The following is a 27,815-nucleotide window of genomic DNA, read 5'->3' on the forward strand; positions in this document are numbered from 1 at the left end:
TATCTACGTTTGTTATTTTTATTTCTTTTTATATATATACTATTTTCATTTTTTATATATATTTACCGTTTTTATTTATTTATGCAAATATAAACATTTTTTTAATATTAGAGATTTGATTGTATATTTTTTGACGGTACATATGCTAATCAAATATTAGCATTATGCTGGAGTTGTTCTACCAGTTTAGGATTTTTCTGTTTCCAAATTAGATTATTTTTCAGTTTAGTTGTTTTGTTGATCGACTTGGTCACTCTTAGACCTTGTTTGGACACATTTTTATTTGATGAATAAATGGGCATGGTCCAATGTTGATTAAATATATATATATATTAGCATTGTATATTATTCAATATATTCCACATTTTATTAGCATGTATTATTATTTTGTAAATAATATATATTAATAATTTACTACAAGTTTAATATAATAGTTAATAATTCATGTATTGTAATCTCTACATAACTAAATAATACCTATTATACTCTCAATTAATTACTTTGAAAAATGTATAACTTTTTTAAAATCCTAATTCATAATTAATAGGGGTAAAATGGTAAACTTACTATGTCAATAATTGTTTTCTTAACAGGTATGCCAATTTAAAAGTAGACAAGTAATTAGGGACAGAGGGAGTATTATCATAAGTGGGAAGCTTCTAACTTCAAAGTTGGATTACCATTTTGCCCTTCTCTAAAAAAAAATCTCTTAATTTGAATTTATTTTTACAAAAAAAAGGAGAAAAAAAGACCAAAAGTTATTACTTTTATTTAATAAAGAACCGTTTCTTTTCTGGGAATTCAATGACCTCCTAAGAGATAACCCCCCATAAGTTTTTCAGAATTGAGAGATTTCTTTATCTTCCACATTCAACTCTTTGTTTTCTTATTGTTGAGATTGAAAGATTTTTTTGTCTTATCACATGTATTTTTTTAATTTTTTTAAAGGGCAACAAACATTCATATTTTATCAACAAAATCAATTACGAGACGATGCTGAAGAAAGATATCAGCTTAATCTTTTGGGCAACATGAAAACAAAGTTTTAATTTAGGGAAGGTTAGCTCTAAAATGGCAAATATCATAAAGTAGGTTGTATCTTTCTAAACATGGATTGATTTATGAAAAAATTACCTAATTACACAACATTTATTATCATATTTTCTTATTTTCCCTAACATTTCAAAAAATATCAAAAATCCCTTCTTTTACTTCCATCATTTCCTTTTCTGGATACATTAATTTGAAATCTCATACACATGATTTTCCTTCCTTTTATGTGATGTGTCATCGGACTGACCATTTTTCATTATGGTAAGCAAATCAATTATCTGTCAAATATCTCTATAATTAGCCTATTTAAATAAGACTTTGATTTGGAAAAGATCTACTCTAATCGTAATCCATAAATAATAAGTTGACTAATTAGATATGAATAAGAATAGTATAGGATTATTACAACGAAAGGAAATCTTTGGATATGAAAAAATGGGAAGAAACCTTTGAGTCTTTTGTATTTTTACTAATTTCAATTATATGGATCTTTTTAGTGCTTAACTTTAATTGTCACTAATAGTTGACTCTAAAATTTAAATTAGTGGCAATAAAATTATTATCGCTAAATATATAAATAAAATTCATGTTAACAAATACATAAACACTACCTAATGTATCATTTACATTAATCATGTCATATAATGTATCATTAATCTTGATACATAAATCACAATGTTCTATGACTGGAGCACTCTGTATCAAATCCAACAATAGGTATATTATACATATAAGTGGCAACCTTTTACTACTAGTGTAATGACCCTTCAGGTCATTTTTATAACTTGAAAAGTTGACTTTGGTCAACCTTCTTGAAAGACATGCTCAGATGAAAATTCTGACAGCTAGGTTAGCTTCAGAAGATCAATTTTGGTCTAGAACGACCCTTTGTTCACTTCCCGAGGCTTTAGATGGCAGTTGTGGAATTTGGCTCAAATGATTCTGGGTGTGGGACCCACTTTTCATCGTAGCAATCTCCAAATGGAAATTCCGCCTTCACCGTTGAGTCCGAAATATCGTTTCCAATCAAATTCCATATAAGGTTTGTATTTTTCCGACTCCGAACGAGTCTGAAACATCGAAATTTAAGTTTGAAGAGTTGTTGAATTCTAACGCGGTGGTGACGTGGCAGAGCCACGCGACGCCACGTGGCAGAGGAGTGGAAATCTGGAAATTTCCAGAATTTAGGACGAACTTCGTCCATTTTTTTTTCCTTCAACTTCAACATCAGATTGCTCCTTCATTTTGAGTCCAAATTAAGTGATTCAAAAGGCAAACTTCAAGAGAATTTCGAGGGGAATCTAGCAGTGATCTCAGAAACGCGAGGGGAGGCTTCGTTTGAGGTAAGGAATTGATTTTAGCCACTGCCAGGGTGATTTCCGGATTGTATTGTTGTTGAATTTTGAAATGTGAGATCTTGATAATCGTAAGTCCGTTTTGAGTCATTCTTGGGGCTAACTTGTAGAGTTTTTCGCAAGGATCGTCGAGGTATAATCTGTTTGGGTTGAAAGGGTTTCGTTTTTCCGAAAATTGGTGATCAAGGGGCTGCCCTTTTTAATTATTGTGGCTGATTTGCGGTGTTGTAGGCATCTGTTTGTGCTAAAATTTTGGGATATTAGTTTAGTAAGGTAGTTGGGACGTTTCCACGGATTCGATTTTGAGATTCTAAGTGTGGGCCCCACAATCCCGTTTTAGACCCGATCTTGGGTCCGTCTCCGAAAAATATAATTTTAGTGTCAATATATTAGTAATGACGAGGTGATTAACCTGTTGTTAGTGGGGAAGCATTTGGAGACCGTTCGAAGAGGAAAAGATCCGGTACCGTGAGTCGGAGCACGCGTGATCGGCTTTCAGGTAGGCTATGGCTTTCTCTCGTGAGATTGAGCATGTTTAGGCAATTGTTATTGATTTGCTTGAGTATGGAGGGGTTCGGGTGTCGAGCATGCTAAATTTCTATAATTCCTGCCTTAGACCTTATTTCGGGAAAGTGTTGGATTATGACAGCATGTCTCTTAATATTATTGAATATCCATATCTTGTGGTGTATATGATAATATTGATTTGAAGTATATTTGGCCTTAGTCTAGGCTTAGACTAGTGTTGCCATAGACTTGCGAGATTTCGGATGTTGTTGGGCAGTAGAACTTTTTCCGACGTCATTTCGGACGGTCAGCTCCTTGTAGACTGATATAGCAGACTTGAGTCTGATAGTCTGAGCCTTAGCTAGGCGGTAACTCAGCTTATGACCTTGTATCCATAATGCACTATTTTTCTATCGGCTATAGTACCCGGTTAAAGTCCGTGGTCTAGCTTACTCACTATTGGATACTTCCTCGGCGATTTGGGGTATATGAGAGTTGGACTGAAATGATTATTTATGGTAATCGGTTTGGTGATATTTCCCGCGACGTATGGTTGGATATTGATTCTTAGCTACAGTACCCGGTTAGAGTCCGTGGTCCAGCTTACCTGTGATCTGGTTTTAGCTACAGCACCCGGTTAGAGTCCGTGGTCCAGCTTACCTGTGATCTGGTTTTAGCTACAGCACCCGGTTAGAGTCCGTGGTCCAGCTTACCTGTGATCTGGTTTTAGCTACAGCACCCGGTTAGAGTCCGTGGTCCAGCTTACCTGTGATCTGGTTTTAGCTACAGCACCCGGTTAGAGTCCGTGGTCCAGCTTACCTGTGATCTGGTTTTAGCTACAGCACCCGGTTAGAGTCCGTGGTCCAGCTTACCTGTGATCTGGTTTTAGCTACAGCACCCGGTTAGAGTCCGTGGTCCAGCTTACCTGTGATCTGGTTTTAGCTACAGCACCCGGTTATGATCTAGCCTGGAGTAGACTTATCCGGAGACGGGGGTGAGCACACGGCGTTTTGTACTATTTCAGTCTCCATCTGTATATATAGACTTGTCTTTTTCCTTTCGAGACAGTCCAGTCTCTGTTGTCCAGTTTTGGGACTTATACTCATTTTGTAGTAGCTCTGTACTGGTGACTTCCAGGTTTTGGGAGGGATCTTTATTTGTATATATGTTTTTGGTTTGATTCCGCCTGTTTATATTGTTAATTTCCTACTCTTGTTTAGTTTCTACCCTCAGGCCCATTACTTGTTGTTCTGGGTTACGGGTTGGCTTACCTACTGGTGGGTTATAGTAGGTGCCATCATGACTTGAGGAATCGGATCGTGACAACTAGATACATACACCCAAAATTATTCAACTAGAAGGTTATGTGTTTGTAGACATTACCCAATTAATACACTTGATACATAAATCACAATGTTCTATATATAAAACATTGTGTATCAAATTAAGTATCAGATTTATTCATGCATACATATACAAAATTCTTTTTTCTAAATAGTTCTAGTTAGTAGCTAATACATTTGACACATAACCAATGCAATGTACTCGATAACTTGATTGTTGATTCATTCATATATATATATATTTGATAACGTAGTTGTAGTTGGTTGTTGATTCGTTCATGTTGTATTAGTACAATTTGTCAACAAGTTTGATTCAAAAATTGAGAGTTTTTTAAAATAATGAGAAGAATTTTTTTAAATATTCCAGTACTTATCAATCTACTAAATATTTTAGAAATAGTAATGTATCATGAATAATATATCCATCTTGAGATCATAAATTAAAAAATCGACTAGACAACACAATACATGTAATTTCATATCTTTCATTATCAGATGTCCTTACCTTAAAGTTAAAGTTATAAATAGTAATGTATCATGCATAATTTTATGGGCATGATACATAAATACATAAAAGTTGATAATCTTATTGTATCAATTATATTATTATCAACTACAAAATGATACATTTACAGATACACTTTATTTCAGCTTACATACACACTTCTTTCACAACCTTGTTGTATCAGATACATTATTATCAACTACAAAATGATATAGTATATAAAAAAATGTATCTTATCCACTTGAAATCTTCCACAAAAGCATATTCATCTTTCAAGGCAAATAATGTATCTTCTTCCAAAATTATAGACTGAATAAAGAAACTCAGATGTTGCAACAACCTGTTAACATTATAGAAATTTGTGATACATTACATAAAAAAAATATTTCTATGTATCAATCACAAACAATTAGACAACTAACTTATACTAATATCAAGTACAAAATATAAATATTATCTGATACATACCCTCATTCTTGAATATTTTGATGCTTTTACAACAAATTACATGTATAATGTATCATCTATAAAGTATAATATTTCACAAACACAACAAGATACAAAAATAGTAATGTATCATGCTAAATTTTTGGTCATGATACAATACTTTAAATTAATACTACATGTATCATATATTAATGTGTAATGTGTCGAACTCTAAGCAAACACTTTACGTGCAAAATTTACTTATTTAATTTATCTAATTAATAGGAATATAGTACTTATCAATTTACACAATAGACATAAACACTAATGTATCACGATTGATATAGTCATCTCGAAAACATAAATAAAAAATCGAATTAACAACACAATATATGTAAATTCATACCTCTAATTATCAGATTTATTTTACTATGAAATTACAGATATGATCTATTTTATACATTGTAAATTCAGGCTCATATTTTTTTCTAGATTCTTGAATGTCAGGTCTTTTTTTTCAGATTCTTCAATGTCTCAGCAAAAATCAAAATATTCCTGATGTATCTTCTCAATTTTTTTTTGATAATTTTGAATCAAAATTGAAAGAATCTTCGACGAACTGGGAGAAGAAATTTGAAATCAATCACTTATGTATCGTTCATAACTCACCTTGCTTTTCCAGATTCCTGAATATATTCATCATGTATCAACTATTGTTTTCGACTTTTTTCAATCTATTACGATTTGGGTGAGAATTGAAAGAAGAAAATTTGAATTGTTTGAAGCTAGACGGATTTAATTTGGACTAGAATTGAGAAGAAAATTTGAATTTTGATTTGATTGAATCTTTTAAGATTTGGGAGTGATTGAAATCAACTAGATTAGCATGATTTGGGGAACTCACATTCAATTTTATATTCTCTTTCCTTAAAAAGTGTAACTGAATTTATTTTAGGCAGAAGTACTCATTACCCCCCCTGAACTTGAAGCTTTTTATATAGTGTACACCTAAACTAAATTTCGTTTTAATTAGCCCCCCGAACTTGTTTATTCCTCCGTCGCGTACACCTTTTTCGTCCACCTACTCCTGTTGGGACTACACGCGCGCGACAACTGTCTAAATTGGTGATGTGGATTTCCACCTGGATAAATAATAGCCACCTAGATAAATTATTATTGCAAAAAATAAATTTCTTAAATTTAAAATTCATTGTTTAAAAGTTATTTTTGAATAAGGGCTGATTTCGCGGAACTCCTTTTGGATTTGGGTTTTTCTAGACGTGAAGTTGGTCGATTAAATTTCAAATTTGTCTGAAATTCTTACCAAGTAAGTGTTAATCTTTGTTTCCTTTACTTTTCATTTACATTTTACCCTATTTTTCGTTTAAAATATGCCAAATATTAAAGAAAAATGAAGATTTTACGTTTTTTTTATCGCTGTAGCGTTATGATGTGGCAAAAAATCACTTCCTCACGCGCCTAGTAGAGATTTTTGTCAATTTCTACGCCAGATGGACGAAAAAGGTGTACGCGACGGAGGAATAAACAAGTTCGGGGGGGTAATTAAAACGAAATTTAGTTTAGGTGTACACTGTATAAAAAGCTTCAAGTTCAGGGGGGTAATGAGTACTTCTGCCTTTATTTTAATGTATATGATTTAATGTATCCAACTTCTTTGCTATGTATCCGGATAACACTGATTTTGAGAGATTTTTGTAAATTAAAAAAGAGTAGGAATAGAATGTAATTATATCCTTACACTATGGAATTTATGTAAGTTATACTTGATTTATTATCTCTTTCTTTTTTTAGTGTTCTTCATGAATATCTATATGTGTGATTATATATAGTTGTTTTATACAAGATTTTTGGGATAATAGAATGCCAATTTAACTTTGCAACACCAATTAATTATATATTTTTGCTTTATGCAGATTTTATATGGTTATAGCAGTGAAAAGATATAATTTCTTTCTTTTCGGTTCGCATCTTAGGTAATTATTCTATTCAATATTTTAGCACTTCTTATGGACTATCAAACTAATTTTTTCCTGTTTGCTTTTCTTTTTTTCTCATTTTTTATTTATCAATTGTTTGCTCATTGCAAAAGTCTATTTTTCTCATTTTTTTATTTATCAATTGTTTTTAACATTTCAAAATCTCGAAATGTACTTACTAATGAATACCATTTTCAATAACAAATATTATCTTTGGGATAAAAATATATTATTATACTTCATAATTCATTGTACTTAAGTCTCCAAAACATAATTTTTATTTTAATGTTATATTAATTTCTAAATTTTCATTTTTGCATATATTATATTATTATTTTGAAAGTGGAAGCCTTTTAAGTTAGAAAAAAATGAATTAACCAAAATATCCATTATAAGTTGAAGGACATTTTTACTGATTAGTCATGAACTATTTCTTCAATATTCAAGTTATACAAAATTGTAAGAAAACATTTCATAAAATATTACCATTAAATTATTATAAATTTGTAATCAAATTATATTAAACGACAGAAAGACAAATAAGTTGGGAAGTGTAACCATCGCCTTATTGAATAGCTTTTATCTTTACGTATTCTTCTAGAATATTCTCTAATTGGTTATGTGGTTAAATTTTTGACGTGCTAATTAATTACGTTTGTTTTTAAAAATAAAATTTTTATGTTTTTTCAAATGGAAAAAAATATTTGTAAGTTGAGTTGGAGGCTAAATCATATAAGACCGTGAAAAATTTAAAAATAAAAGTAAGAATTTTTTAGGTATATTCTTAGGTATAGTACTATGACAGGAAAAGACCACAGATCTGGATACTCAGTGCACACTATCAAATAACCCTAGCCTGTTACATTTGAATCTATGACTGGAGCGGCCATTGGCCAGTCGGCGATGACAGCTGGTCAACTTATCCCACTTACTTCCGATATACAATTCCCCTCCCTCCCTTCGATTCATTCTAATTTGCCTAGCATGCATAAATTGCCTAGTGAGGAAGCGATGAAAGCCAATAAAGGCAATTATGCAGCTCTTTTGAAACCTTGAATATGAACTCTCCGACCAAAGTGGGCTCTCCGATACCATACAAGACTCCTACTTTCAATAATGGGGTTCCACGGGTGACATGAACGGAGGATGAAGTTAAGTGGATGAATGTAGTGGAAAACCTTCAATATGCGGTAATAGGGAAATTCTCCTATGGATGGCCATAACCGGAGGAAATAAAGAAATTAATACCTTCTCAATGTCATATTAAAGGAACCTGTCAGATCGATTTATTGAGAAACAGACATGTATTAATAAGGTTGGAACTATTTGAAGATTTTGTGAATATGATGGCTAAACCCTCGTATTACATCACTGATAGGGAAGGTTTTACCTACCCCATGAGACCTCTGATATATGATGAAAAATTCAAGGTTACTGAAGAAACAACACAAGCTATGGCATCGATTTCTTTCCCTGATCTATGGCCCACCTTTTTTGGAAATGAATCTTTTATATTATGTTGGGATATTGTTCATCATGATGTATTTGTTGTAGTACTGGCTTTTTTTAATGGTTTGACCTTGCCAAAAGCTATTACTCACACAAATCTGGTCTTGATCCCTAAAAGAGAAAATGTGGTTTCATTTTATGATTTAAGACCCATCAGTTTGAGTAACTTCTTAAATAAAGTCATATCTAGACTAATACATGGTAGACTAGAGGGTTTGATGCCTAAGCTTATCTCAAATAACCAATCTGGATTTGTTAAAGGTAGGAGCATTACTGAAAATATTTTACTTGCACAAGAGATTATAGTAGACATCAGAAAGAGGAGTAAGACTACTAATGTTGTGTTTAAGATCGACATGGAGAAAACTTATGATAGAGTGGACTGGAGGTTTATGATGAAAGTCCTAAGCAAGATGGGCTTCAACAATGTATTCTTAGACAAGATCTGGATACTAGTTGCTAATAATTGATACTCTGTGTTAATTAATGGGCAAGCCTCTGGTTTCTTTCATTCTACTAGAGGGGTCAAATAAGGGGACCCCTTATCCCCTGCATTATTTATATTGACTGCTGAAGTCCTCTCAAGGGCCTTGAATTCTCTACACTCATGTTCACAATATAAGAGTTTTGGGTTACCTAAGTGGAGTGAGAACATTTCTCACTTGGCTTATGCAGATGATACCATAATTTTTGCTAATGCTGACAGTTTCTCTATAAAATTGTTAATGGATACTTTGCAGGAATATGAAAAACAATCAGGGCAAAAGATTAATAGGGGCAAAAGTGCTTTCTGTGTGCATAATATGGCTACTCATAGAGATATTCAACTGATAGAGGAATGCTCAGGATTTTCAAGAGCTACTTTTCCTTTAACATACCTGGGATGCCCAATTGGGCATGCTAGGAAAAGGAAAACACAATTTGCTGATTTGATGAAGAAAATGTTGAATAAACTACAAGCTTGGAAAGGAAAGTTACTTTCATTTGGAGGAAAGGTTGTTCTAATTAATAATGTGCTACAAAGTGTCCCTATATATCAACTATCTGCAATTATACCTCCCAATTGTGTGATTCATGATCTACACAAATTATTTGCAAGATTCTTGTGGAGTTTTAAAGAAGGTCGCAGAAACAAGCATTGGGTTTCTTCGACTGAAATTTGTCAACCTAAAATGGAAGGAGGGTTGGGTTTCAGGTCACTATTTGATGTGTCAAGAGCTTTGTTTGCAAAGCTTTGGTGAAATTTTAGAATCAAACACTCTATATGGTCACACTTTATGTGGACCAAATACTGTAAAAAGTGTAGACCTCAAATAGTGGAGTGGAAGGGAGGGTCTCAGACTTGGAAGTATATGTTACAGGCTAGGGATTCCATAAATCAAGAAATTTGGTGGCAGCCTAACAATGGTTCCTCTAGTATTATGTTTGATAACTGGTCTCAGATTGGAGCACTATATTAATGTCTTCCAGTATCATTTTCTTCTTATCTAGATCAAGAAGACATTAGTCAATTGATGATTCAAGGCAAGTGGAATGAGGAGTTGCTAAGACATATCCTTCCTGAAGGAGTAGCAGATCACATTATTAAAAACATTGATATTGTTCAAGAGTGTGAGGAGATGGATAAACCTTACTGGATGTTAAATCACTCAGGTAGGTTCTCTATCAGGTCATCTTGGGAGAGTTTAAGAACTCTTGGGGTATATCAGGAAGAATTTCGACAAGTATGGGAGAAAGGGGTCCTTTTTAAAATCTCTTTCTTTTTCTGAAGATTGATCAAACAACGAATTCCTACTGGAAAACTCTTGGTCAGGATGGGGCAAGAGGAGGTGGTGTATTGTTGTTGTTGTGACCTAAACAATAATGATACATGGGAGCATCTTTTTATTGTTTGTCCTAAATCTCAGTTTCTGTGGAACATGGTTGGTAGAGCTGCTGGAGTTGAGGGACCTTTTCTATAACTCAAGGACACCATTTTTAAATGGTGGAATGTAGAATGTAGTGCTAAACTAAGAGCCCTTTTCAATGCTATTCCTAGTTTTATTTTATGGGAGATTTGGAAAGGGAGAAATAAGGTGAAGCATGGAGGTAAAATGTCTAGGTACAGTATGTTGGCAAAAATTACTAGAAATATTCACATTTTGGCTTTGGTTAGATACCCTTGGTTACAGAACATACCTAAAAGTGGGCTATGATGGTTTATTTCTTTGAGAATTACAAATCTGTTATATCTACTAAGGTGATTTACTGGGTACCTCCTAGTATAGGGGTGTACAAATGTAATTTAGATGATGCATCAAAGGGTAATTCAGGACCTAGTGTTGGGGCTTTATGCATCAGAAATTGGGAAGAAGAATTCATATATGCTGCTTCACAAGAGCTGGGAGTCAAAACAAGTCTGGAAGCAGAGGTCATTGCCTTAAAAAGGGGATTGCAATTTTGTGTGTCCAGCAATCTATTACTTGTTATACTGGAGACTGACTCACTAATGGTATCCCAATTATTGGCTGGCAATTTGGAAATCCCATGGAACATTAGCTTGATGATTAAGAAGATACAATGGATGAGGAAGGATGGGGAAGTAGAGGTGTCTCATGTGCTCAGGGAAGGAAACAAAGTCGCGGACTTCTTTGCTAATTTTATTTTTTCATGTGCAAGTACAGATTTTAAAGCTTTTAACACATATATGGAAGTACCTAGGGAAGGGAAGGCACTCATCGAATTAGATGCAAATAGAGTTCCAAACTTAAGAGTTACCAGATGCCAGAATCCCTTATTTACATTATAAAGTGACCAGGCTACATCAATACTAACAACAAGTTGTTCAAGAAGGAGAAACAAGGTTTACCTCATCTGATGACCATGGATCTAAATCGGAATCATTTAGACAATGGTATTAGCTCCTTGTGAGCTCAATCGGTCAAATGGTAAGGATTTAGGAATATGACATCGGAGAGGTAGCAAGACGGAATACAACAAAGCAATCCGATGTCTCAAGACGTTATACAACAAAGCAACATAAACATACAAAAGAAAAAGAAAGAGTACGAACTCAACAATTTAGTGCGGCCAGAGAGACATGAATTACTCAAAATCGTCACAATAAGGTAGAGAATATAAGGATCACCTTCAAATGAAAGTATCATATTTGAGTTGCATCAAGTTGAAGAAGTCTTTATCGAACAAGATTATATGGCGCTTGTGACAGATTGGAGTGTCTCGGATGTAATCTATCCAAGCTTGACGTTCTCAGCTTCTCGATCTTTCAACATTGGGCGTTGTTCCATCAAAATTCATCTGAATGCGAAAGTGATAGCAAGGAATACGACGGCTACCAGTTACTTTCCCTTTTGAGTTGATCTACATTTCTATTTTGCTTTGTTTTGTTTGGCAATATGGGTCATTTTTGGGCCTAACATTTGTTTATTCTCTTTTTATTATCAATGCCTTTTGGGGCTTTTTTTTTTTTTTTTTTAAAGTACTATGACAGGATCTCTTTCATTTATTCCCTTTATTTTGCTTGATTTTTAACAACTTTAACTTTCTAATAGGTGATGTTATCATCATATAGAAAAGAATTAACCTTCAAAAATCTTGAAAACAAATTAAAATGATAGGTATAGATTGTGAATGATCTTTCAGTGTGTTGCATACTTAATTATAGTTCTATTTCAAATATAATAATTTATTGTTAGATGTAAAATGACTATTTTAAATTGTAAGAGTGATTGTACTATATTACATTGGATTTGAGATACTTATAATGAAGTCATCTCCGGTGCATAATGCAAGCATCTAAACATGCACCCCTGGATATTTGAGTAGGTGCCTAGGAAGCAACAAATTCATATTGAATGGTGCGTAATTAGGAAATTCGTAGGGGTGTATAAAAAATGAAAAGACTATAATCAGTTATGTATGAAATTTAAAGGGTTATATCACTATAAATAGGCTTGTACCCTCCACTGTATGGAATTCAAATGGATACATCGGAACTATGACAGACATACACTTATGTTTTATTTAGTGTGGTCTTATCTCTATGAATACATTTTATGTATAATTTTATTTTATGTTGCATTTTTAGGCATATCCTTCTATTTGTATCATTTGAAATGATAAACTTGTATTTTTTTTTTGTAAGTGTGCTACATTAGTTCTTTCATAAGTTAAATATTAATTAATCATAATGTTTTTAGAACCTTTTCACCTCCTAACTTAATTGCAAGCTAAAGAATCATAAAGTGATCATATTCATTAGTAAGTAACAAAGTGACTCGTTAATTATTATTATATTATATATATATATATAAATTTATTTTGATTCGATGAGAAGACTCTTGAATTTTAATTGGTCATGGGAGAAGGTGTAGACAAGGACTCCAAAAATTATGTAGTAATTTTATCCTCCCTTTTTTTTTTATGATTAAAGTTTTAAGAAGGATGTGTATATTGTATTTTTTTCATGTATATATTTTGTGTGTTTTCTCCCTATTAGACTTCTTTAGTTTAATTTTCTACGATTTTCTATATTTTTATCAGGCTCAAATTAGTTATTTGTGACTTTAGTGAAAGTTTGCTACTACTAACCAAAGTTCAGATGTACCGGTGGTTACTTTATAAGGAATTGCTTTTAAACATTAAAATGCACCCCTTGTTTGGTGTTTCTTGTCACACTTTTAATGATTAATTATTTGTATTTGTTGCATTTTATTTCTCATTACATGCATGTTTTCATAGAATTGTAATCGTTCTAACAATCTAAAATAAAATTACATGGGACACACGTGCAACGCACGTACCCAGAGACCAGTTAAGAAAAAAAACAATAGGGGAAAATATATAAATTTATCCTTGTATCATCAGAAATTAGTCTATTTTGATCCATAGAGACCGTTTGGATTGACTTAAAAGTTGGTCAAACATACTTTTAAGTCATTCTTAGCTTTAAGATGTGTTTGACAAAGTTAAAAATAACTTAAAATATGTTTTAAATGACTTCCAAAAAATTAAAAATCAAAAGTAGGACTCCCCTACTCTTTTTTTTGACTTAAAAGTCATTTCAGTTTGATTTTTTATTTTGTTGACTTAAAAGCTACTTTTTAAGCCAAATCCAAATGAGCTCTTAATCAACAAATGAAAATAAAAAAACATTTAAGTTTATCTAATATTAAATCAAATATATATTATGTATTTATCCCATATATTCCATTTTTATTTTAATGAACTAAATATATTTAATAATAATAAAAGCATATTCACTCCAAGTACCCTATGTTTTCAAGAAGAAAAGTTCCAAACTTATCTCTTTTACTTTTCACTAGGACTTAAATTATAAGAATCACTTAGATTCTGTTATCAGTCAAAAGCAAAAATAGAGAAATATTTTCCTAGTAAATAGGATAATATTAAACCAAAAATCTAATAACAATCAAAACCATTCAATTTTGGATAATACTGTCAAACAAGAAGATTAATGGGTAAATTAAAAGGAAGTTAACACAATCAAAACTTATAGGGAAAATAACAATTCTGTTCTCTGAATTATTATCTTATTTCAATTTTGATTCTTGTGTTATTCGGCTAAGCACATTAAACCTTCAATTAATTAAAATATGTCATTTCGGTCCTTGATCAAATGTTCAAAAAATTACATAAATAGTATGTTAAATTTTAAAAAGAAAGACCCCGAATTAATTTTGAGAAGCACAAACCCAAAAAAAAGAACCCTATCAAATCATGTTATACTTCACTCAACTCCTTTCAGGAAGTTCTTTGATTTGAAGCTCCGTACTCTTGTGAAAACGGACTAGTTTCATTACTTTTAAAAAGCCTCAATCTTGTTGTTAATAGTTAACCTAAATATAAATATTTTTACAGTTAGATAATATAAAGTTATAGGAAGAACAAAAGTCATTAGAAAAATAGGCTAAGAATAAGGTTTCTTCAAGTCAGATCAACGCTCAAAAGGAGATAAAAAGAGTGGAGTAGGGCGGCTCAAAATCAAATCCAAATCGATAATCTAAAACGATAATTTGGTTATTGAGTTAATGATTCGGATTAGTGGCTTAACAGTTCGAATTTCTATCTACTACAAACTTCTTATTAGCTTATTGGATCGGGTCTCGATTTGGCCATGTTTCTAATTGGGTGCCCCAATAACCCCATTGGAAGTTTAATTAATTACATTTATATCACTTAATATGTAGTAATTAATGGTTTGTCTGCCTCCTTTCTACTTTAAAGAAATGGGGGAAAGTCCATCGGTGACTACTGGCTACTAAGTATTGTTCATTAAAGACTAGTCCATTAGTAATTGTCAATGAAAATTGTGTAACAAGACCAATAATGATAACGATAAATCGATATCTTAACGATTTAGTATATTACAAATCTCTAACTGATAAGTAGAATCGATAAATTTCAAAAGCGAATCGAACCGATCAATACGCTAATGGGCCCACCCAATCTAATATATTATATATTTTGGGGAAATTAACTACATAAATGGGCTATAAAATCCAAAATAAGTTCATACCCAAACTCAAAGTAATTCCTGAAATACTCATCCTCTCATAAATAATTACAACTCATACTCCCTATTCATTAAGGCTGATAATTTTCGCTTAACTGATACTAAATCAGTATCATATATTGTATTTGTATCATTAAAACTAATAATTTCGTTTAGCTTGATATATATTATGGTATCATTAAGGTTTCTTGTTCAGAAATCACTCATTAGTTAATGATACGGAGAAGGGCCTAAAATGCCCCTCAAGTATTTGAATTGATACAAAACTACCCTCCATCCACCTATCGGCCCTAAAATACCCTGACGTCGACCTTTCGGCTCAAAAATACCCTTGATATTAATCCTTTGACTCATATTTGCCCTTTTTTTAATAGCTCCCTTAAAGTAAAATTATTAAATATTTATTTATTATATTGCTTAATGTGATTGGTCCAAATTTAAACCCTTCTCAAATAAATAATAAAAATGATATTTTTAAAAATTCTATTTTTCTATAAAATCACTTATGATTCATATTTTGGCCCGATACACTTGAAAATAATATTGAAAAATAAATAAATTCATGATATTTTCCTATTGACCTATTTTAAATCAACCCCAATTCATTATAACGTACGTAACTCAACTCATAAATGGGGATCCAACTAAAATCCATACTTACCCCGACTGATTGTCCATCTAAATATATTATTATTTTTCATTAATATAAACTTTTCTCTCAATTATCCAAATGTCTTTCATTTTCTATTTTATTCTTTTTTTTAATCTCTTATTCTTAATTAGGATATTCGGGACTCAAACTTGAAATGAACTCACATATTTATATTCTTTTAATTAGTATTATTGTCATGATGGGATGAGGGTGGGGATAAAAGAAATGATTATTTTTATTCTTTTATTTTTAATTTTGGGTACACACAAAAAATGTAATATTTGTCCATATTTGCTTGATTAAGTCAATCTTTTATTGAACTAATTATTTCTATATGAATGCATCATTATTTTCCTCCATTTTTTCTCTCTTGTTTGTCATAAATTAAAAAAAAATTAAAATTGTGGACAAGATCCAAATAGAAAAAAAAATTAAGAGATAGGAAGTGAAGGGCCGGGGAGGGAGTAGTTTAGAGAGTATATGCCTAACCTTTTTATAATTTTAAATTTACTATGAAATTTAAAATCAAGTCAATCATGTGAGCTTATATATTAAGTAATTTCAAATTATTTTAACAGAAAAGGGCCTAAAATGCCCTTAAACTATGCAATTTGGTACAATATTACCCTCCATCCACCTAATGAAAGTGATCCGTTAGACATAAGGGTAATTTTGATCCGAAAGGTGGACGTTAGATGTATTTTAGGGCCGATAGGTGGATGGAGGATAATTTTGTACCAATTCAAATACTTGAGGGGCATTTTAGGCCCTTCTCCGTTAATGATATTATAACAGTATATATATACTGGTGTATCAATGAAGTGAAATCATCAGCCTTAATGATACCAATACAGTATATGATACTGATTTAGTATCAGTTAAGCAAAATTATCAGCCTTAATGATATCAATACAGTATATGATACTGATTTAGTATCAATATATCGAAATTAGTTGGGGATATATAGTGTAATTATTTAGTGGGGGTATGAATGTACAAGGGTATATGTTTGTAATTATTTTACTTTTTGTGGGGTATTTGCTTAGTTTCCCCTATATATTTTTTTCCTTTTAAAGTATACTTTGTACTTTTTAAAAATATTATATTTTTAGACACAAATTATGTTAAATATTTGACATCCATCAATTTAAAGGATCAAAATAACACATTTTGATCATTTAAGGGTTTAATGTGCTTATCCAAATAACACAAGGATCGAAATCGAAATAGCTCAATAACATAGGGATCAAAAACCCTATTTCCCCAAACTTAATAGGATAGTAATAAACATCTCTCCCCTCTTAATTAAAGTTTTCAAATTTAAACACCAAAAATAAAATTATCGTGTTAAAGAGTATTTTACGCTAATTCATATTATTTGAATTTCAGGATGAAAAACAAATATCGAGTGCAAAGATAGAAGATAAAAAAGTAGTTCACTGTACTTTGTTCTCGTTGTATACCTTATCTAAAGAAGACTTAGCCACAAAAGTTTATTATACACAATCTTATTTTGCATTTCTAATAAAAACTATTTCTACATCTCGAACTCAAAAAAATTGTGCTGTACACTAAGTTCTGGCTATGTGCAGAACCTGAAGAAGGATCAGACGGAACTACAAGAATTCTCTCGCATTTATAAAAAAAAACTATATTCATATCTCGAACTCAAATAAACTTTGTGATATACTAAATTTCAACTACATATAAGGTTCGAAAAAGGACAAAATCACAAAGATCTATTATCAACAATTTTATGCTATATTTATGCAAATATTATTTTCACAATCAAACTCATAATCTCGTAATCACATGATAATTACTTTAACAAATATAACTTTATTTATTAAATCAAGACTCGGAAAAAAAAAGGAAAAGAAAAAGGAGCTAGTAGTGAAGTATCACAAAGCCTAGGCTTCTTCAATTAGAATCACATCCTAATATTTCCAAAACAAGATTCCACCTTTCTTCTTCTTCTTCAGAGTTCTTGCTAACAATGGATCCCATAAAATTCTCACAATCAACATTGTAAACTCCTTCTTGTCTCTGCTAATCCAGAAATCCCCATTTGAAACTCTCCAAAATCTGCAAATTCAGTTCCAATTCAAGCTTTTCAAGAACTAATACAGCTTTATTGAGCGATGTGAAAGAGAAAAGATTGTGAATTTGAGTTACATTTTGTTGTGGGTTTTTTGCTTTGGGTAAGAAGGACTCGGTAAAACTTGAAGTGGGTCGACTTTGCAATGGTACGAAATCGAGTTTTATAATCAGAGATTGCAGTGTTTTTGGGATTCAAGAAAGAGTTGATTTTGAAGTATGATTGATCAGTTCATCAATTTTGTTATTCGTCCGCCCAGGTTGGTATATCATCAACTTTTTTTTTGGGTTTTTCTTTTAGGGCATTATTTTGAGGACTAATTGAATTTAGCTCTAATTGTTGTGTGTTCTACTTGTTATTGATTCTCTGTCTACCTAATTGGGTAATGTAGGTTTGAATTGCATAGTCCAAGTAGAATGTTTTGTGGAATTTTAGTATTTCTTTTCCCCCTTGCATTTGATCAAACTATGTGAATGCAAAGATTATATTAAGTCATATGTTGCTGTATCAGTCTCACAAGTAAAGTAACTTACCAGCCACTTGTCGCGAGCATACAAGACTGTATCTAACATGTTCTCGTAAAGAAGAAAGTATCCCATCCACTCGGAGATTATTATATCCACTTGTGGAACGGGTAGGTCAATCTAAATACACGAATTTCAGGACGTCTAAGTCAGAAGTAGTAGCTCGAGTTCTTACGGCCTTTAGTCCGAAGTAGCTTCATCAAGACTATCTTACCCCGGAGCTATGGAAGTGAAGAGTGTATTAGCTTAGTTGGTTGGTTGGCTACCTGAATTTTCATCTCGTTGAGGGTTCGGTTCTTACCTTGTAAACCCTACCCCATTTCCCCTGCCCCATTTATTTTAAAAAATGAATAAACAAATAAAATGTAACTGTATCAGAAGGAAAAAAGACAATTAGAGATGGAGAATCTTTTTTCTTTTCTTTCTTTACATAGCCCAATTATTCATTTTCGTGGTCAATGGATTGAAACTTATGTTGCCAAAAGGCCATGCAAAATGTTACCCAAGAGCGTGGCCTAGTGGTCAGTGAATGAGTTGAGAATCATGTAGTCTTAGATTAGACTCCCAGCAAGGTTCAACTCCCCGCAAGGTTCAAGCCCCGGCAGAGACGAAAAACACTAGCTTTTTGACTATAAAAAAACAAAACTAGTTGATTTCTTCTCATCTGTCCGCAAGCTGGCCCGGACACCACGGTTAGCCCAAAAAAAAAAGGTCATGCAAAATGAATGAGAGAAAAAGGAACACTGAGAGATTGGGTAGGACTTGCATATGTCTAGAGATTCATATTTTCTGTCTGCTTAGGATGGAGTTCCTTTCACGATTTATACCTCTGACAAGTGATCATGATAACTATTTAGAAGCCACAAATGAAATAGTTTCTGAATTCAGTTTGTGATCTTTTTTTTTTTTTTTTGGGTGAGGAGTTTGTGATTATGTTCTGAACTTTTTCTGTCTATCTTGTTATCAAGGGAGTTACAAAGTTTTTCCTCCTCTTGCTTTCTCTAACTATATATCATGGGATGCGAGGGGATGGTTGTTGGGGGTATGGTTAGTTCCTCGACCTTCTATGCAGGAAGGATGATTATACACAGTTGTGTGGGAGAAGGGGGTGGCGGTGGGGAATGCTTAGTCCCTTGACCTTCTGTGCAGCAAGGCTAGTTTTTCACTATTGGTCTATCAACCCTTGGCTTGCCGTCCAAGATTTTAATGTTTGCATGCATGTATTTAATTAGTTGTAGCTTGTGAAATCATTTGAGCAACAAGAATATACCTCATTAATCTCACCTTTTGATTAGGGGGAACTAAATATTATCCCTTCAGCAGCTGTAATGTTTTTGCCATAGCAAATATGCTACTGTCAAAAATTCCTTTTCCCGCATTTTGGGTTTGGAACTTTTGAGACGTTGTTGCATGTTTTCCTGGAGATCACACCGAGTTTCAAACAATGCACTGCCAGCTCTCAAGGGTTTCTTAGTTATTTTAACAAAAGAAAATATACACTACTATTCATTCAGATATGCCTGCAGTATGTTTGCCACTATTTTCCTAGGTCCACGAGTTGTCTAATTATTCACCCCAATTCTTTTAACTAGGTCTCCAGCATGATCTATGATATAACCACCAATCCATTTTCTGTTTGGTCTTTGATGCAATAGCTCTAACCTTGTGCTATAAAGCATCAATCTATCATCTGAGCTTTTGATTTGTTTGATAGTTGTTTAGAGGTTTGTCAACTGCTCTCTATTGTATAACAGGGCAGATTACAATCCAGACCAGTTTTTATGGGAGAAAGAGTTCAGTCTTGGGGGAAGAAAGTACAAAAGGGAAGACTTTGAGGCAAGTATGGTCACCTCTTACCTAAAGTGGTCACCCTTGCTCATTTGTGTAGTCATTGTCTTCTAATTAATTGGATTATCATTGTTTCATCTATTTATTTTTTTGCAGCTTAAGAATGAAAGAGGTCATACCTTGCGATGCAGTCATTATACTCCATCATCATTTCCTGATGGTGCTCCTCTTCCTTGTGTTATATACTGCCATGGAAACAGGTTTACTGTTTGCATTTATGACTTCTAATTCATTGACGTAAACGCTAATCTACTTAAGTTGTGAGCATCTTATGAAGAGTCAATACATTATATAGGACATTAGGTATTTAATAATTACTCCACTAATTTTGTTAGGCTGTGGACCTTTTTTACATAGTCACATACATTATAGTATGTATAAGGATTTAGTAAATATTTACTGAAATGTATCATATATTCTAACGTCTTATTCTCAAAATTGAGCTTTATCTTCCGTTCTGGATCCTGCAGCGGCTGTAGGGCTGATGCGAATGAGGCAGCTGTAATACTTCTTTCATCAAACATCACTGTGGTAACCCTTGACTTCTCGGGTTCAGGCTTGTCAGATGGCGACTACGTTAGTCTTGGTTGGCATGAGGTACTGCCTTTTCCTTTTCTTGCATGCATTATTTTTGTGGTGCTTGTGATATATGAAAAACTCTTCGTTTACGTATCAGAAAGATGACCTCAAGGTAGTTGTGTCATATCTGAGAAGCAACCTGAAAGTTTCACGCATAGGTCTATGGGGGCGGTCTATGGGTGCAGTTACAAGGTATTTTCACTTGCATACTTCACCTGCTCGTTAATATTCAGTCCAAATTCTTCTGGAAAAGACAAGTTAGATTCTAGCTGACTGTTTGACTATGATTCTGATTTCTTTTTGTTTCTAAATAATTCCATGATCACAATTTTAATAATTTTGTTTAATGTACCAGCCTTCTATATGGAGCGGAAGATCCTTCTATTGCTGGAATGGTCTTGGACAGTGCCTTCTCTAACTTATTTGATCTAATGATGGAGCTTGTAGATGTCTACAAAATCAGGCTTCCTAAATTCACCGTATGGATCCCCTTCTTTTCTGTGGATGGATATCTATAACGTGATCTGAAACAAGTACTTGCATATTTATGATTCTTCTTAGAAAGGGTGGTTAAAAATAAATCATTTTGTATGGCATCAATTTGTGTATCATTATTCTTTCATACAAGTGCATTACTATCTTGTGGGTTTTATTTCATTATATTTTGTATATATGCACTTGATCAATTCGTTTTGCATCGGGAATGTGGTTTGTTTCCCAGTTTTAGTTTGTCTTTTTCAAACAGTTGCACGAGGAAAGAAGAGGACCAAATTATGAGTTCAAAATGAACTTTTTTCATTGGCTCATTCCATATTTTCTAGGCGGAAAGGGTTTAATATATTTGGCTCATTAGTTGGCTCTACTAGCTCAAGATCATTGATAAGAATATGACTGCCAGAAATCATGTCTACAGGATAATTTACTGAAAACTATCTCTAATCTGCTGCATATTATCTGCTCTATTTGTGTCCCTTCTAGCTAAAAAATGCATATTTTGTCAAGGCTCCCTAGTGTTCATCAAACAGAAGGAGAAGGCAAGAAGAAGAGTGTTAGTAGTCTTAAGAAAGTTTGAAGTACTTGCAAACGCCTGTGTCATTCTCATAAGGTATTGAGATCTTTCTCTCTTTGTTTCTGCAGATAAAGGTTGCTGTGCAGTATATGCGACATGTCATTCAGAAGAAGGCAAAGTTTGATATCATGAGACTTAATTGCTTACAGGTGCTTGAGCTCATGGTTGTCTAGAGTCTAATCAATAGGTCCTTTGAAGTTGATAAAAGCTTGTTTAATTCATGTAGTTAATTTGTTTGATAATGCACTTAATCTGGGAAAAAAAATATACTCATATAACTAAGCTGAGCATTTCAACAGGTTTAAGTTTTTCCAACTATGGTATGTATCTGATTTGGATTGAATGGGTATTAATCTTGATGTGTCAAAATTTTACTGATTCTGGCAGGTTTCTCCTAAAACATATATTCCTGCTCTCTTTGGACATGCTAAAGATGATAAGTTTGTTCAGCCCCATCACTCTGATCTCATTTATAAATCATATGCGGTACAGAATATTTTGGATATCTTTGGAGTAAGTTGCGATGTGGTGAATTGTGCGTAATCTATTATTTTTCTTTGTACAGGGTGATAAAAACATTATCAAGTTTGATGGTGACCACAATTCCTCCCGACCACAATTTTATTATGATTCAGTGTCTATTTTCTTCTACAATGTCCTCCACCCTCCCGGGATTTCACCAACTAAAAGTAAAATAGAGAAATATTACGATTTAGGGGACATCAAGGTCAGTGCTGGAATGGATGAGGTAATTTTTCCCAGTTGTATTTCCAGATGAGTGTAAATAACTCATTAAGTTTCCTAGATTTGAATTGTTTTTTTAAAATTATTATTGTATTTACCAGATGAGTTCAATGTCAAATAAGTATTACCTTTTGTGTCAATGAAGAAAATATTATATTCGTTACTAATTAGCAAGGAGAAGAATATTCTGTTTGATCAAGAAATTCCTAATTTTTAAAAAATTTTGACAAGTAATGTGAAGCTCTATAGAAATAACCAGCAAGAAGGATATGCTGGCTCAAAAATTACATCCCGAACAAGCATTGCAATGAGTGTAACGAGCTAACAATATCAACCATGGCCACGGGACCAGTTACATCATCATTAGCCATGTAGCGCCAAAAGCTAAACAAAGAAATACATCTACTCTTAATATTGACAATATTTCGGAGTTCTAAAAAATCCTAGTGTTCCTTCCTTTCCAAATTATCCATAAGACTACAGCTGGAACGGTGTTCCAAATGGTCCAAGAAGACTTGTTAAGACCTGCTTTCTTCCAGTTCTGAAGGAAAAAGGGCTGTGGAACTCTGCATGCACCAATAAACTTCTTGGTTTGTCTTTTGTTGGTTAAAGCGGGAGGATATTTTGCAAGATTTTATTGTAACTTTTTCGGCTCCTTTCACCTAACACCACTTATGTGAGCATTGCAACATATAGTTGGTTCCAAGTCCAGACAAAGGAGAAGTGTTGCAGTAGATTGATGGTCAACATAATAATAATCTTAATATGATGAATCCTCTAAGTATTGTTATGTTCGCAAGGAAAACCTAGACATGCACTACATTAGTACCTAGATGTAGTGTTAAATAATCAATGGGGTCATCACATTAACACATGGATGTGAGGGAGTATGAGTAGTGGTTGGGACACCCGGTGTGGGCTGGTTAGAGAAGTAGTTCCATCACATCTATGCCAAGATTTGGTGCTACATAAGGAAGGGGTCCCACATCTTAATCTTTTTAATTTCGGATGGAACAATGATTTGAATCAAAGAAGGATCAAGAATATCAAGGTATATTGTCTCCTACTTTGATGGGTAAATCCAATTAAAATTACCATATTGCCTATACAAAAGAGAGTAAGAAGCTAGCTTAAGAGTGTCGGTTTGGATAGACAGTTGGAAATTGGAATATAGTTCATTGATAAAGAAGTCAATATTCACTGGGTTGTTGTTGTTGATAAAGAAGTCAATAGAATTAGTGGATACATTAAAGAGGAGGATGGTTGATATTGATGTATATTAAAGAAGAGGATGGTTGATATTGATGTACATAAAAGTTACTATCAGTGTTTTGGACGGTGAAAAGCGACAAAAGGCGATAAGAGTCCGTCTTGCCACAAGGCGAGGCGAGCGGCGAGGCACTCGCCTTTTTGAAGTGCCGCATCAATTAATATCAAAAAATTAAAATATTTAATTGCATATATATCTAATCAAAATCTCAATAACAATAGCATATTAGCAAATATTTCAATTCAAAACTGAAAATAGATGGTAGATACTAAAAGTCTAGAACTTGAATAAGAAAAACACAGAACAAAAGTCCATAGAAGTAACTTTGAAGTCTAAAGAAGAAGGAAAAAGAAACAGAGGAAGAAGAAATACGTATATAATAAATGGGCTTTGCCCGTATTAAACTTACAAAAAAAAAAGAAAAAGAAATACGTATTGGTTAGACTTTGGTGTCTCCGAAAAAGTCGGCTGGCTACCGGAGAAGTCTAGTCAAGTCGACTAGTTGGAGTCGCAGTCTACGAGTACAATTGTGCAAATTTAGAAAGAAAACCCTATAATTACCTTTTAACTTTAAAAACCTTTAATTGGTCGCCTTTTTTTAAAAAGGAAATACAAAAGGCAACGCCTTTCTTACCTTTGTCGCCATTGTCCCCATGGCATCGCCTTTTGAAGATCACCTCACCACAAAGCTAATAGGCGATGAAGGGTCACCTCGCCTTGCCTCTCGCCATTGGCGACGAGGCGATCGCCTTTCACAACACTGGTTACTATATATGTGTATTACCTTGTAAAAAGAATAGTTACTATATATCATATTTTTTAATAGTTAAGATGTTTGAAAACTTTATAGTAAAAGGAAAACGGTCAGCTTGATTCTCCAAATTGTAATGGTCCATTCCTTTGGGTCAAAAGGGGTAGTTAAATTGGTGATATGGAAAATTGGATCTTGGCTAAAGAGTTTATGTGAGGGATATTTGGGATTAATTTTTAATTGTATAATTAATTAGATAAAATAATCACGGTCTCAAAGTTAGTTTTCTAGATTATGTCAGCTTGTATGATTTTGATTAGAGAAGGGTGTTTATAGGACTCAATTTGACTTGGCATAGTTACCTCATTAACCTTGTAATTAGTAAAATGCTAAGTTACTTGGACTCTTCACTTTTGGTGCCGCACTTCTCTCAAAACGACATGGGTGTGGGATCCATGTCCGATTTGGTCTACCAATTTTGGGTACTTTGACCAAAATCGATGAGGAAAGTCTGGACAGTTTTAATGATTTTTGTAATCAATACAAAAGCTAAGGTGAAATTGAAGAAAATTGAATACCTTTTATATATAGAAATTTCTATGTCACTCCTTTTCCGTTAATCTCCTTTCAGGATTCTCCTCAAGTTCTCTACATAATATCTCATAATTAACGTTTTATAACTCTATTTTTAGATATTTTAAATATTTTTAGGCTAATCCCCGCACCCGTATCCATACATGGATCCATATCCCCGAATCTTAATAATTAGATCACGAAGGATTCAACCTCAAGATATGCACCCGTATCGGACACTCGCACCTGAGTCCGAGCAACTTACATAAAATGTGAAGTAAAATGACAAGGGTTTCATATATATATATGTGTGTGTGTGTGTGTGTGAAAAATACATGTATGCTGCTTACAAGTAACTCTAGAACTTCTGCACTGCAATCACTTCATTCTTCTAGAAGTAATCGAAGCTAATTCGATATCTAACTTAGCTGTCATATGTTCTTCACACTATTGTGTATTACTAGTAGTTCCTTGTCTATTTGACATGATTGTTAACGATATATATTTACTTAAGTGTTGTGAATCATGCGATCTGATGTACGTTTCATTTCCTGTGATCTATTCGTAGAACCTCTTGTATGAGATAATTGCAACTCTTCGGAATGTTACTTCTGATACAGCAAGCTCTTCATCTGTGCCACCTAGCATTTCAACAGCTAAGTCTGCTGGCGAACTCCTTGCTGACATTGCCCCAATTGCTAGTCTAAATGTAAGAATTCTCCTCAACTCTCAAGTTCCCATGTTCTTCCACTCCCATCTCTTCTCTGATGTGTTTTTCTCAATGGCAGTGATGTTAAGTTGCTTCACGATAAGTTGATTGATTTTGTTACTTATTGTAGGATCCATTAATTAATGGAGGAGAAGAACTTAATGGTCATGCTACTCCACAAACAGAGGTATGCAAACTTCTGTTTCAGCGCAGTTTACTCTTAAATGTGTTGACTCATCAATTAAAGCATTACTGGGAGTGGATGCCCACACCATTTGTACTGTGGTACACTGGTTAAGGATTAAAACATTTGCATTCAAGTCAAGGGTTGTTGCAACTAATATCCTCTTTTATTTCTTTGACTTTCTCCAAATCTGTTGCAACTCCTTTTCCCCTTCTCTTCCTTTTTTCCAAATATGTTATTCCCTTTTGTAGAAATAAATCTGTTCTTCTCTCGTCTATCTCGTTTAAGTCCAAGCCCCATCTCTAGTGGCTTTCAAATCTTTGCTCAGCCATCTTCGGAATCGCAGGTCCGTTGTCTGATGTTAGGTGTCTGTAATCCTGCGCTTATTTATTGAAATCCTGGTTCTGCCACTACCTCTACCAGTCTAGATATCAAAAAAATATTATGATACAACTTTGCTGACACTTGAAATAGGGACCTTTGTTTTAAGAAGGATGGAGTGTCAGATTGATGGCAGTTTAAGTCTTTAGAAATACAATACTCTTCTTTGGTGCTGGTTTTGGTTGTTATTTCGATATTGCCAAATTTTCAGATATTCTGGTTCTCAGGACAAGCAAGGTGGCGAAAATGAGGACTGTTACTCTTGCACAAGCTCAAATCGAGAGAGTTGGGGAAGGTGCTCATCTCTGGGAAGTGATGATGAGATTACCACAGATTTTGTAGATTCTGCCAGTGGCAATCAGGTATTGTGCTTCTGCTCCCACTCTGATAATCAGATTTGAATCCCCATTGCCATACTGGTAGATATCAGCTTTTTTGTCACCCCTGCAATTTCATATAAAATGTTATTCATGCTAAATATTCAATTTCAGAAAAAAAAACTATTCATGCTCAATATCACTCTGAAAGCTGGTCAAATTAACCCTCTAGATAAGCCTTTACACTTTGGGATTGAATATGATATCAGCTGAATGAAAAAAATAGTACCAACTTGTTTCATGATATAAAGTTCAAGGGCTACTGACTTGAGTCTATTTCAACCAGTAGACTTTTTGCTTTACTCGTATGTACACTTCATGATAAACAGTTGCAAATTTCTGTTTGAGTTGCAGAGTACTGTAGATGTGCTTGCGACCCCTCTTCGCGATAACCAACATACTGCACTGGACTCATCAAAGGACGATGGAAAAAAGAAAGCTGCACAAATCACAAAAAAATCTAAGCGCGAGAAGTTTGAAAAGTTGGAAGCTCTTAGCCAGCGATTACGGCTTTGCTTTCAGAAGAGAATTAACCATAGGAGATACAGCTCCTCCTAACCATCTGTTGCTATTCACAAGCTCTGTTCCATAAATGGAGAAGTTGACAACTTTTTCTTTAGTAGCTCTTGCGCGTATGCCTAGCAATAGTGTAGGTTTATGTAACTAATTATAACTCTCCTTATAATGTTAAATTTGTTGAAATTGGTTCAAGAAAATTAAAATGCCAGTAAACTTTCCTGTTTCTCCTTACTTTCAAATGTTTGAGTTTTAGTTTGATAATGCAGCCAGTTTCAAATTATATGGTCCACTTTGATCAGTGGAGAAA

The 27,815-nt window shown here is 33.5% G+C and overlaps 1 protein-coding gene across 1 annotated transcript; it reads left to right on the top strand.

Moving 5' to 3' along the window:
* The first annotated feature begins 17,770 nt into the window (after positions 1-17,770).
* On the top strand, positions 17,771-27,739 carry LOC102589452 (uncharacterized). The gene is made up of 13 exons (XM_006350166.1): positions 17,771-18,239; positions 20,259-20,340; positions 20,449-20,552; positions 20,823-20,949; positions 21,029-21,123; positions 21,287-21,410; positions 22,069-22,149; positions 22,388-22,486; positions 22,566-22,748; positions 25,907-26,047; positions 26,178-26,234; positions 26,840-26,974; positions 27,344-27,739. The coding sequence occupies exons 1-13, from the start codon at positions 18,199-18,201 to the stop codon at positions 27,545-27,547; spliced, it is 1,473 nt and encodes a 490-aa protein (XP_006350228.1). The 5' UTR covers positions 17,771-18,198; the 3' UTR covers positions 27,548-27,739.
* Positions 27,740-27,815: the final 76 nt, after the last annotated feature.

The sequence above is a fragment of the Solanum tuberosum genome, unplaced genomic scaffold, assembly GCF_000226075.1.
Source record: "Solanum tuberosum cultivar DM 1-3 516 R44 unplaced genomic scaffold, SolTub_3.0 scf00118, whole genome shotgun sequence".
Classification (NCBI taxonomy): domain Eukaryota; kingdom Viridiplantae; phylum Streptophyta; class Magnoliopsida; order Solanales; family Solanaceae; genus Solanum; species Solanum tuberosum.